Raw genomic sequence first — 13418 nt, 5'->3', positions numbered from 1 at the left:
CAATGTCGTTTTAACTTCATCCTGTCCTAAACAAAGTTTCATCCATCGTGCTGGTTCTTTCTGCAGGTTCACCTGTAGCGTTTTCCTTGAATTAGTTCAGTAGTTCTTAATGAGATCCCTGAGGAAACCTTCACTAAGCAAACTGATCCCTCACCCCTCCATGCACGACTTTTGACTTGATTCCGTCTGTCCACTGCACTCATAAAAACATCAGGTTCATCATTTGAAGGGTTGATGCCTCACATGTAGCAGATATTTTTTATGCACATGGAGTAGGCAGGCTTACAGCAGCTTCACATACTGACTGACGTAAGTTCCTATAATTTACCTCCATGACAAAATCCCTGTGCTTCAACTATGCCACCAAAACTTTAACTATATCAGAAGTTTCAACTTGAGATACACCAATCAGATATCAGTATCTGTATTGATCCATATACTGAAAACAACTCTAGATCCTGACAATGTACGTGATCCATAAAGGCAGATCTATTCAGTCTAGTTCTATGCTGACATCATGGTTTATTATTTACTTTACATTATATTTATAATTTCTTATTACTCTTTTAGAATCATTTGAAAGATTTGTTTGCTTTTTACATGTTTGACCAAGTTAGTAAATTTATTGCCTTATCAGTTTCAGTTTCTTTATTATTTATTTTCCATTTGCTGTTATACTCCTCATCACACTAACTGATCAAATTCAAGTTGTTTTTCCATGTTAGCTTGTGAAGCTGTTGGTGTGTTTAAATGTGCTGTACTGCTCCAGTGTTATCAAATATATGTATAGTTCAGTATATTTATGTCTGTATATATAAATATATATTTAAAAAACTTATTAAGTCAGTTCAGCTGATTTCCTGTATCAGATCGGTATTGCCTGATATTAAACCTCAGGTATCGCTATCGGTACTGAAAAAGTGGATCGGAGTTTCCCTGGTTTCAACCACATCAATGCAACCTGCAGACATGTTGCTGTTTAATGCAGCATGTAAAAAACCGGCAAGGATTTAACTGTGTACAATTTTCCTTCTCCAAATGGCTTCACCAGGTTTTAAATTACCGTTAAGCTAAATCCTGACAATTCCCCCAGAAAATGGAGGCTCTGAATAAACAGGCCTGCAGGCGGACTGCAGCGCTGGGCATGCCGCAGCCCTATTTGTGACTGTGTGTGGCATTGATCTCCAGGCGGCTCATAATGACTGACATTTGGATAAGGCCTGCATAATGAAAAACTGCCTGACAATCAGCATCAGATAAGCTCTTTAAAAGCAGTGGCAGATCCCTAACTAAGATTAGTTTTTACAAGCAAAACACAACAAAACCGAGCAGAAGGAGAGAGAAAGAACGTGTCAAGTTAAAGCAAGTGCTTACCTGCGATGATGTATTTGTGAGCTTCAGTAAGCAAAGAGAGGAAAGAGGAAGAAACTTGTTATAGAAGATTAAAGAGCAAAAAACTTTCCTTTATTGTTCAACTTTCCAATGGAAGACTGAATATGATGAGGTTGTGATGGATTATTGACATGAAGCAGATGAAAATGGCTCAATAGAATCAGTACATAAAAAATAGAGATACAGTACCAATTTCTTCTACAGAGGCATGGTGGCGCTATTGAGCTGCAACACTCTTCAGGGTGGAAGTGTTTATTGAGTGAAGACAGGTTTATTAGCTGTTTTTAGTATCAGCTAGAAGTATTAGTTAATGAGTGAAATTTAGTTTGATTCTGAGCAGATCAGATTTGCTGTTGTCCCACTAACACTCAATCATTAATATCTGAAAAACAGCTGCAATGTAGACTGATTATTTTGTAAAAGTAAAATCACGTTTAACTGCAGAGCTGTGTAACATCAACTGCTCACTCCTCTTTTAAATTATTAATAATGATCCAACACAGCAGAGAGCTTTCTTAAGGTTGCTGTATAATTATAACAAATTAATTAATGACTTCTTTAAAATATCGACATAAATCAGAACTTTTTCCTTCTATATGCTGAATTGGACTCGGTTGTCCTTCTAAATGGCTCGTTAAAAAAAAGGGACATTTTAAAATATACCAAATTTACATTTTGAGATGAGCAAAAAAAAATCTAATATTGTTTAAAATGCAATATAATTCAGAAAATTTGTAAAAGTGATGCACAGTAATGCTTTTCACTTTCATTGTATTAACTGTTTTGTTTTTGAGTAGATTATTGACTAACCTATTACAAAAATTACTTTGTTGCTCTTTAGAAAATCAAAAATGAGACACAAAACATCTGACTGGTGCTTCTTCTTAAAAAGTAGATTAAAAAATAAAAACAATGAGAAAAGCCCTGCAGACTTGCAGCTAAGATACTGTGGAGCTGCTGGTTCTGACTCGTGCTGGTCCACTTCTGTTTTCACTGCATTAAGGAGCCTGAGTCCTGGAACAAGGCGGCTCTGCGGGCCCTGCTGATCCAGATTGAGGCCCAGCGCTCCTGACTCAGCTCATCCATAACAGAACAGGCTGGGGCAAGGAAATCATTAGAGTCATATCTATTGATTATTAACCAGGAAGGATCCAGATTCCAGGCACCAGAACCAAATAGCCCCAGGAACACTGCTTTCAGATTTTAATATTGTTGTATCAACATGAAGTTTTGCAGAAAGAAATAAAAAATGTGATTGTGATGTTAACTGTTGAAGGACAGTCAAACTTATCAGCGTTTCATTTCAGTGAGGCTACATGAACCTCACTACATCTAGTGAGGCTTACATGTAGTGAGGCCATAGTGAAGGTCCAGTAACATGTAATAACTGTGTTATGGTCAATCCTGCCTCTGAGGCTCATATCAGGTTTTACTGAGGCTGTTTCTGACAGATGTCTTCTGTCTGGTCAGTTCAGGAGCTGAAGGCTGCAGTGTTATTCAAGTAGATTGTGTTAGAAAGACCTGAAGTCCTGGGTCAAGCTTTACTCATATAAAGCAGGTGGATAACAAGTGTGTGTGTTTCAAAAGGACCACTGTGGACAGAAACAACCGTGACAAAGTTCATCATTACAATCTCTGAAAAGCTCTTGCTTCACTTTCAAGTAAAAGAAATTAAGGTGGTAGATGAACAGCACAGCTCCTCTTAAAAGCCATTGTTTAACATAAGCTGCAGTAGAAATAGAGTGATGCAATAATGGAAGTGAGTCCAGATTGGACGGGATCAGTTCTGATTGGATAAACACAAACAAACGTTGTCCAGCATGCCATTCCTTCTGTAGCCACCGAGCTACCACTGCTTTGCAACTTTCTAGTCGATGGACGAAGCAGTTCAATGCATCTAGCTTAATCTGTTTTCACTGTTACTTATGTATAGAAACTTTATTTAAAATAAATAAATGACACGTAGCTTGGTGTTGGTGGGTGGTGCAAACCCTGGTGGGCCGCCATGAAACTGAACCTCAAAAACGGTGAAAGTTAATTTATGACTGAACCTTTTGTCCCCCAGTAAGTGAAATCAAGATTATAAAACTGTCTTTTACATCAGGTTGTATTTGTCTAATATTGAGATAGTGCTATAACTTTCCTTATTTAAGATAATAATATTAGTTTATTAACTGTGTACTTCAGTTTTTAGAGAATTTCATCAGAAAAGCAAAGACCTCTCCATTCAATAGCAGGAAAAACTAAAATAGATCATTATTTTATAATAAGACAAAACACAACATATGCATAAAGCTTTATGTAACTCTTATGGTCATTTGCGGAAAACCCCCTTAAAAGGTTTATTATTTATATTCCCATAGTGCAGTAAACAGTGGGTGTGATGAGTTTTCATGTTTTCTTTATTTTTGTGAGATTTAAGAGAAAATGAGAATATGACCCTAGTACATATACCGTGTAAAGTTCAGGAAGACACTTTTTATTATAAATGTCCCATGTTAATGAGCTCATGCCTGTAATTCTTTATAGAGATAAGTCTCTGACGTGTAGCGTGTAAAATCTCCCTCAGTCCCAGTCCGTCCCCATTTACCATTCAGGGTGTTTCCAGCATGTCAAGCGACCACCAACCGAGCTACTATTTAACCATGAGGCGGTTTCATCAAATCTTGTTCAACCACCCAAAAACCATCAACAACCCAAAAGCCCACCCCGTCGTCCTGCACAATGAGCTCTGAAAGCGACTAAACATCTGTTTGGATTGTTTGTCCCAGGGCAGTTCTACCCGGTGTCAGCTTCTTCTGTCGCTTCCCTTACACCACTTTCTCTACTCTTGTCTTGATCCTCTTCATTCCACACTGAGGTCTTTAGAGGCGCACAGTCTATTATTCCAAGATGAAGCTTAGGACAACTAACCGTTCCAGAGGAGTGGCTATTTATCCAAGCTGAATGATGGAGAAAGAGGAGGGAGTGTTTGTGTCTGGCCTGGCGTTCCCATATCACTTAGGTTAATGTGATTAGGTCAGCCAGTGAGGAAATTCATTTAGTTTGGATTTTGTTGGTCTTAAGTGATTCATGTCAGAGAAAGATGAGAGAGAAAGTAAAGGGAAGTGTCCGATCACAGGGCTTCCTCTTCCTCACAAGCTCACATGGATAAAGAGAAAAGTGCTGGAAGCAAAATTTCCTGCCTAGAACCAAAATTTGTGAAAGTGCCCCGCACAAACAATGTTTAATGATTAGAGGTGTAAGAAAACACAAATTTACCCAGCAATCCCTTTCACACATGCTAAGTATTTACTAGGTCTGTTAATTGGTTAATAAAAGTTAACTAATCATCAATTAAGTCATGAAAACAACAAAGGAGACTTATTGTTTTGTTTTTCTTAGACACACTTTTTAAAAGTGTTTTTTTTTAAATGCTGAATATAACTTATCTGAAGTGAATTACAAATATTAATTTTTAGTTAGGAACTTTCACTGTTTGAAAAAGAGCATAAAAAATGTTATTCTCTGTTTTTAAGAATGAGAAAGTAGAGAAAGTAATTGTTTTACATAAAGGTTCAGAAGACTGTCACTGTTGCTGCCATCAGAGTTCAACAAACTGAACAACATTAAATTTGACTTTTAAAAATGAAGAAAAGAGCTCTGCAGAAAGCAGCTGAAACACAAAGAGTTAAATTTGATGACGTTCAAAGCAAAATATGAAGCTCATGAAAGATAACTTTTTTATTTAGGTTTGGCCATGATTTCCTGCAAGTGAACTGAAATATGTTATAAGCAGGGCTCTCAATAAGTCTTATCAAAATATAAAAATGCTAATGCTAACCTAGCCTTTTAGCAAAATACTCCATCATGAAAGAGAAGTAAAACATGGAAATATTGAACTGTAGCTGCATGAGTTAAGTAAATTTTTTTATTTTTTATTTTTGTAGCAATATGTCTCTCAAGTGATGTGCTAAGAACATTCTCCTGCCTTTTTTAAATGTTTCATTAAACTGGAGTTGGACCTGCAGAAATTAATTTTAAGTGTTATGCATAGTTATTACGTATTGAAGGAAAACTGGCTTTTCTTTATTACAAGAGCAGCAATGAATCTCAGAAGAGTATTCAATCACATACCTGTTTTTTCCCCAAAACATTTAGCAATCAATACTGATAATTTGAGGATTTACTTCTGAACAAAAGGTTAATTCGTAAAAAAAACAAACAAAAAAAAAAAAGTCAGAATTTGAAAACAAAAATCTGTAACATGGTAAAAGTTTCTACGTTCAAGAACAAATTGAACACATGAACACAGGATGAGGCAGTCAGTGCTGAAGAGGGCCTCAGCAGTTCTTATTGTGGGTCCTGAATGGCTTTCTGCCAACAGCCACACACACACACACACACACACACACACACACACACACACACACACACAAAATCAGGAGAGAGGTTGCAAATCACCAACACTTCATCAGAAAGACAAACTTTGTTCCAGAGGTTTCTCAAGAGCGTGTTATCACAAACAGAGGTTACACAGAGGCACAAAGAAAAGTCTCCACTTAATGCCAGGTTTTTATACACACTGTTTTTTTCTATTGTAAACTAAAAATGATGAACAATCTCCAAACCTTTAGTCAGTTTTGTGTTTTTGGGAAATGAGTTTTGTTTGCATGCTGGTTTGAAATAATCTTAGCTTCTTTCAGGATACCATCCTATTCAGCAGAGTCTCCGTCCCAAGAAAAGGAAGCATTTCACAGGCAGGAAGAAAAATGCATCATCCCTCCCTCCTCCTTTGTGTTTTGTCAAGTGCCTCCCTCTGGCTTCTCTCTTTATCCTGGATGGTTTCTGGCAAGTCAGTCTTTTTACTCTCAAATCCTGATTCCCAAATACTATCTAAAATATATATTGTTGCTTAAACAACACATCATCCATACAGAGTTAACATCTTTTCCCATGATCCATTTGCTCTGACTCTAAGCTGACAGTGGACCTCCAGGCTGGATGGTGAGCATGAGAGCGTCTGGTCTCTGAAAACCAGGAAGAGGGAGAGGAGTGAGGGGAATGCTGAAGGACTTGGACTAACTTGAGGCTTTTCTCACAAACAGGACGCTGTGGGTTGTAAAAACGCTCCATCAGTTTCCAGCTGTGAGGTGTACACAGCCTTTCACTGCCTCCTCCTTTTCTCAACAAACTTGAATAAATAGAGGCTGAGAAATGGGCCGAAGGGGAAGAATTAAAGGAAGGGAAGAGTTCCTCTGGTGCCTGTTTACCTCCTGCAGCACATCCTTCATGAAGCCCTAATTTACACAGCCAACTCTGCCAAACAAGCGCTGATTAGAAGAATAAGCAGGACTTGCACTGCAAACCCAGCAAAGGCTGGGTTTGCCTCAGTTTCAGCATCTTAAAAAGGAGCAGCATTATAGATTTTCCAGGCACAAAGTGCCATTTTATAGCCAACAAACTGCTGCCTTCAGTTCCTATAAAATGTTTTCATATCAAATAAGACTTAACAGATGTAGATGCTCAGTTCCACCAGCTGTTTTCTAAATGCTCCTGGCTAGTCTGAAGGAATGCAATCATTTGCACAGCTGATGATGAAATAACATCATAATGATATAAAGCTCATTGCCCCTTTAAGACATGAGGGTCAAAGTCAAGTCCAAGTTTATTTATGAAGCACATTTACTAGAGCCTAAGCTCAACAAAGTGCTTCACAACAAACATTACAGGTAAAAAAAAATAGAAAATTAAATTAAGCTTAGTAAAAATTAGAAGTGCATTTAGTGTGCTTGTATCCAGTGGTTTGCAAAGGCATTCACAAAAAGTATCAACACACACACACAATCAGGAGAGAGTTGCAAATCAACCTCTCAAAGACCAACAAACTAATTTTATAAAGAACTTTTACCACTGGAACTGGAAGACATTTTAAATATCCAAAATGAAATACGACAGAAGACAATAAATGAGACAGGAAAAAAAATGCATATAACAGAAACCATAAATTAAATGGATTATAAAATCTGTAAACAAAACCGCCCTTCGTAAAACATCACCAGAATGGAGCACATTTTAATTTGTCATTCGATTCATTGATCAATGTCTTGTTGCGACAGGTTCCGTTATGAAAATCCAGTAAAATGCATTAAAATTTGTGAGTATAATAAGACAAAATGTGTAAAAGTATATGGGTTATTAATGGATCTTTACTGTCTAAACTCTGACTATAAACCAACTACTTAACAATGTGGATCAACATTGTTAGACTACTTTTTAGACTCCTGTTCCTCCAACCCAGAAATGGAATTAGAACAGAGGATACTAAGCAACGCTGAACAGGAGCACCTAGTTTATATACTTTAGATCAACATTAGATTATTTTTCTTCTTTTGCTTTCCTTTGATTTGTTATTTTGTTTGTATTTCCTTTTAATTCATGTAATTGTAAAGCACTTTGAATTGCCTTGTTGCTGAAAATGTGCTATATAAATAAAATTACCTTATCTTAAGTTTTTGGCTCTCAAAGCCACTTAAGATTCATACTGAGTGATTTACATATGCAACACAGACACAGTGTGATTATATATAGCAAGCAGATGAAAATGCAAAAGCGACCTCTTTTCACTCGGCCAAAGTCTTCTAACAATATTGTAATTTCACAGCACAGAAATGCTCCTGCAGAGTGAGCCTGCCTTCATCAATCTGGTGTTGGACATTAGAAACCTGGAGGACATCATGATCCATAGACCACTCCATAAGCCGAACTGGAAGCAGAACCGACTGACGTCTGAAGCCTTCACTGAAAAAGTCCTGCCAAGGCACCCATCAGACAACATGGTCATGCCCGAAACTCTTCTGGTTGTTCTGAAACATCTGACGCTCTAGACGCCGATCTCTGTCACAAGTCATCAAGAAGATGAAGTCAAGTTGGGAAGGAAGTGTTGGCCTTGTGCTGAGCCAGGCAGTGAAGGAAACTTAGCAGCCAATGGCAGCACAGGGAGGAGTGAGGATGACAGGATCCCACATTCCTGACATTCAGAGAGCCGGCTGACTCAGTCCTGAAACCTGCAGGCCGTGGCCCCACAAGGCTCCGGGAGCCACAGAGGAAATCAGCTAGACTAAATCCAGCACCAGCACTCTGCAAAAAGATACTGACTCACAGAGACACCACCAGCAACTCTGGAGACCAAAAACAAAAAAGATTTTCAATACATCAAGATGCAGACATGGACGATTCTGACTCTATTAACAAACTTAAAAATTCAATAATCCTAAAGGGATTATCTATTTACCAGGCTCAAAGTGTCATTTTACAACAATGTTACCTTCAGTTGTAAAAAAAAAAAAATACTGTATATCAAAATTGTCTCTCTGTCTCTTTAAGAAGCTCCTGCTCTGTCTGAAGCTCCACCTGCAGGAAGTCATCCCAACATGGCTCCTCTCTTAACTCTTGTGATAATGTTTTTAGCAGCGTTGCTAATTAGCCAATCTTTAATGACGTAATGAGCTCAGCAGATGCACCTTTAAGGAGCAGTGCCTCGAAGGCAGAGCTAGATTCAACCCAGCGTTTTGCACAGCTGAACAGTTGCCATGGACATTAAAGGATTTCTAAAACATGCAAATTTAAAGTTATCTTTAAATGAACATGTGTTAAAACATGTAGAATGAAAGCCAGTATGACACAGACATTTTGTTCAGAATATTTTGTTGAGATGTCCTAACATCATGTCTGTCATTCTTTCTGCTGGAGATTAATGTTTTGCTTGGAGACGTTTGTAAAGCCGTTATCACAGATGAGCTGCAGATGAAGGGCCGTCCACTGTAGACATGTCAAACTCAAGATATTTATCTCCTGCTTCAACCTTAAGACACCACCTAAGGAAAAATAAATCACAACATCTCGACTTTCAGAAACATCTGTCTAGAAAGACTTTAGTTTTCCAACAAATAAAATATGATTGTTTATTAAGCTGATCTCACAGCTATGCATGTTACTGTTCTGACCCAGATGCATTCATCATGTGGGTTAGCACCTTGAGTTCATCTCTAAGCACAGGCTTAGCCACTCTGAGGCTTGGCCTCCAACAGTCGGGTCCAGCTTTGCTTCCTGCTGTCATAAGTGACATCACCGCTTGGTCTGGCCAACTCTGTAGCTTCAGTGCACTGTGGTCCATGTTCCCACCAATCAGAGACAGTCATCATTGCTGTTAGCCAGAAAAACTGATCCATTATCAGCTCTTACTGAAAGAGAAAATGAATTTTAATTTGGCTAGTTGACAAAAAAGTAAATGAATCTGAAGAAAAGGAAGAATTGGACGGCGAGCTAGCATCTGAGAACATCAACGATCTGTTTGGATGAACGCTGTTAAATTCTTCCTAATTATCCAGTAAGGATTAAGGAATCTGGAAAATGTATCCAGTAGCAGGAGGGAGAAAGATCTGAAAAAAAGATTGATGCAAGCTGAGGTGCGTAAGCCAGGAGGCAGAGAACATGAAGTACCATGTCTTTGGCTCTGAGCAGAACAGAGAGATTATAATTCCATTCATGTCCAACAGAAAGGCAGACTGCTACATCAGATCAGCTGCAAATGAGCAACTTACTTATAGCTTCTACTGATGACTCAGGATTCAGACTGGAGCTCACTCAAAGGCTGTTTTACTATATGTTAATACTAAAAAGAGGAGAACAATCTAAAAATAATCTTTTTTCAGTTGTTTGGTTTTCTTTGGAACTCAAACGCAGAAAGAGTCTGACGAACAGAAGACAAGTTAGCAAACAAGACTCTGGCAACAATGATTTGACAATGGAGTGACTGGACCAGGAATTATTTAGACTGGGAGAGTGATTGCTGAATTATACACAGGTGAGTAAATGAGGTGAGAGAATCAGCTGTGAGGATTAATACAAAACACAAGAATACAGTAAAATATAAGCAACGACCAACCTTAACAAGAAATCTTACAGCTCATGACAAACTGGTGGACTAGTCTGTAATGTTTCAGTAGAACCTTTAAGAACTTCTGAGCAAGAAACCTTAGATAAGAGGAAATACAAAGTTGAGTCAAAGAAATTTAAATCTTGGGGCTAAGCATAGACCAACATAGATTCAGATTTAATCGTCTCCTTGACCAAAAACACCAAAGGCACTCCACGGTTTACAACAACAGAAACTTAATCTAGTTGGCTTAATTTTTTAAGAAAATATACCAAGTTTTGTCAAAATCATAATGGGAGCCAAGTTAATGCCATCCAGAGTGAGAGACCAAAAAACCAGTTTGTCCTTCCAAACTCTGGTTCATAGATCTCTGTCCTTTAAAACCAGAACATTAAAAATACTCTTGTCTGTTCTGTCTGTATTTTGACTGAATTCATCCTTTCTATGGAAATAGCTCAGTATCATCAGCATAACATGAATAAACTAAAATCTGTTGATCAAATATCACGTAAACTAGCTGAATCCAAATCCCAAACATTTTACTTCTATTCACAACAAATCCATACTGAATTTTAATAAATGTTGAACACAGAGTGCATGATTGCTCAGAACATTGATCTGGCTTTAAATTCAGGACATCTTTGACTGACTTCAAAAAGTATTACATTTATTACAGGCTTAGCTTAACAGATATATTCCAAGTCAGACTATAAATTCACATCATCTGTTATTCACACATTTAATGAATATAATCCAGCCTTATGAGAAGTCTTGGTGTCATTAATATCCATAAATGTCAGAATGTTTGGTCATTAGACTCCGTCTCTCTGTTCCTCAGTGGAACACAAACTGGCGGTCTTTATCTTGTGAGGGCCTAGTTAAAGCTTGCAGAAGAAAGGTTGCCATCCATCTTCATCCCGCCTGGCATGTGCTTCAGTCACTTCTGCCCTCCGTTCATTCTGCGTCTTCCTGCTTGTATTGTGAGTGTGAGAGTGTGTTGTGGTTAGTAAGGTTAATGAAATGCGTCCACCTTTCTTCCTCTTAGAAATGAATGTGACTTCATTAGGCTGCCTTCAGACTCAGTGCAACTCTGTCCTCATAATATATGCACACACGCACGCACGCACCCACACACCCACACACACACCCACACCCACACACACACACAGTTTAATAAAACAGCTGCCAGGTTCTGGTGTGATCGACCGGCTGGTTTAATTATCTGCTTTGAATTTGAGTAAAGTTTTACGACCTTTGTTGAATCAGATGGAAAGCCTCAGATGTTTGGGCTGATAAAACAAGAGGCTTTCTGGGATTCGTAGTGTTATAAATGGTTTCTACACTTTCATTTGGTTCTTCAAAGGTCAGGACGGATATTACTGGAGATTGGTGGACAACCTGAAGATCCGAAGGGGAAGGATTGATATTGGCATGCCCTATGTCTTTTCTTTGTATTTTTCTCCTCTTATAGTCTTTTTATCTCTCTTCACCACTTCCTCTTTTCCTTTCATCTCAGCCTCCCACACATTTCAGGTCGTTGGGGAAGCAGTAGTCTTAAGTGTTTCTCTGATGAGAAACCTTCATGTGAACAGCTTGGGGAAGGAAAGCTCTTCAACCAAACAATGCATACAAATCTGATTTCACTCCCTTTTCTTCTGGAACTGGCTGTCCTTTAAATTATGCACAAGAAAAAGTCTATTCTTCAATTTCAACCTTAAATAAAGAAATATCAAAGACAAAGGGAATTTGATGACTTGGGGAGTTGATGCGAAACCTGATGTCAGAATACGTTTTGATTCTTGCATCAGACTATTTCTATTCCCAACTGGAACAAATAAGAAAATAAGGGAATTCTTAAGTTCAGGATTAAAGCTGATTTTCAAGAGGATATCAATACATTTTGAAACAACTTGAAGGGTAAGAGTATATAATAATAATTTGATATTGCACATTCTTACAGTCATCTCACACCTGGAAACCTGGGCCTTTCAGAGAAATACACCTGGACAGGTTAGGCCCTGAGTTACCTGATAACTCCTAAGTTATTAGGTAAACCTGGTTTATCAGAGTTATGAAGGATTCTAGGTCCAGCAACAGACCAGAGGGGATTTGATGAGTTTGCTTCACATCAGCGATCCTGGTTCATCTGTCCAATCCAGCCATCTGAACAGCAAGGTTCTGCTGAGCCTTCATCCACAGACAGGTCTGAGCACAGCCCACAGAACATCTATATAATAATAACCACTCTGATAACCTCAGTTCATACCCTCTAACACATTTGACAGATTTACACTTACAACTTGATGAACTGAGTTACAAGACAAGAGTGTCAGGAAATCCATCTCTTTCACCAAGAGGGGTCATTATTCCAGCAATAAATCCCAGGAAACAAATTGGAGACAACAATAAGTTTGAATAATTTCTTCTTAAAACCATGCCATGCTTTCAGGAGAACATACAGAAAGTTGCAAATTTATTTAAATCTAATCTATACTAAGAGTAATCACCCTAAAACCACAGATTCAGCTCAGAAAAGCTGAATCCCATGTAAGAGTGTCTAGAAAAAGTTTTACACTTTTATTGCTTTGACAAATGTCAAAAACTGATTTCTACAACATATATTTTTATTTAATTTGATTAATATAAAATAAGTGACATGCATAAATATTCACTCCCTGTAAGCAGCAGATGCACTGCTGGCTGCAAGTCAAGGTGTGTGGGGATCATCTGTGAGGTTAAGGCTTTGACTATGTCACACCACTATGCTTCACAAGGTGAACAAAATTAGAAAGAAATAAAGTACAGACATTAGGTAAAAGGAAGAACAATCTCCTACAAACCAATTTTTCTAAAATAAAAAAGAAAAGTCTGTTTTATTGAGCACAATTTGCTGTTTCCAGAGAAACTCAGATAATTATAATCAAACTGCAGTAAATTTTAATATCCAGGTAAAATGAATATAGATTCATTTATATAATTTAAGCACACAATTAATTCTAATTAAAAAACAAAACAAGTCTGAAGCATGGAGGTAAAGGCCATTTATTACATGGCTCATTTTGTTAAACAGCTTGTAAATTGTAAACTTACAAGCTGTTTAACAAAATGA

General features: G+C 37.8%; 1 protein-coding gene across 12 annotated transcripts in view; it reads right to left on the bottom strand.

Moving 5' to 3' along the window:
- Positions 1-13418, bottom strand: part of agrn (agrin) — a 593620-nt gene that overhangs the window by 416908 nt on the left and 163294 nt on the right. For 10 of the 12 annotated variants that reach the window (XM_016661973.1, XM_016661976.1, XM_016661975.1 and 7 more), the window contains exon 3: positions 1375-1395. The exons of the other annotated variants lie outside the window; for them this stretch is intronic. In XM_016661973.1, the coding sequence (XP_016517459.1) occupies positions 1375-1395 (21 nt within the window). The remainder of the gene's footprint in view (positions 1-1374; positions 1396-13418) is intronic. 12 annotated transcript variants of the gene reach the window in all.

Source organism: Poecilia formosa, unplaced genomic scaffold (assembly GCF_000485575.1).
Source record: "Poecilia formosa unplaced genomic scaffold, Poecilia_formosa-5.1.2 Scaffold352, whole genome shotgun sequence".
NCBI classification, from domain to species: domain Eukaryota; kingdom Metazoa; phylum Chordata; class Actinopteri; order Cyprinodontiformes; family Poeciliidae; genus Poecilia; species Poecilia formosa.
Note: the sequence above shows the minus strand (reverse complement) of the source record. Positions and strands in the feature narration are given on the sequence as shown.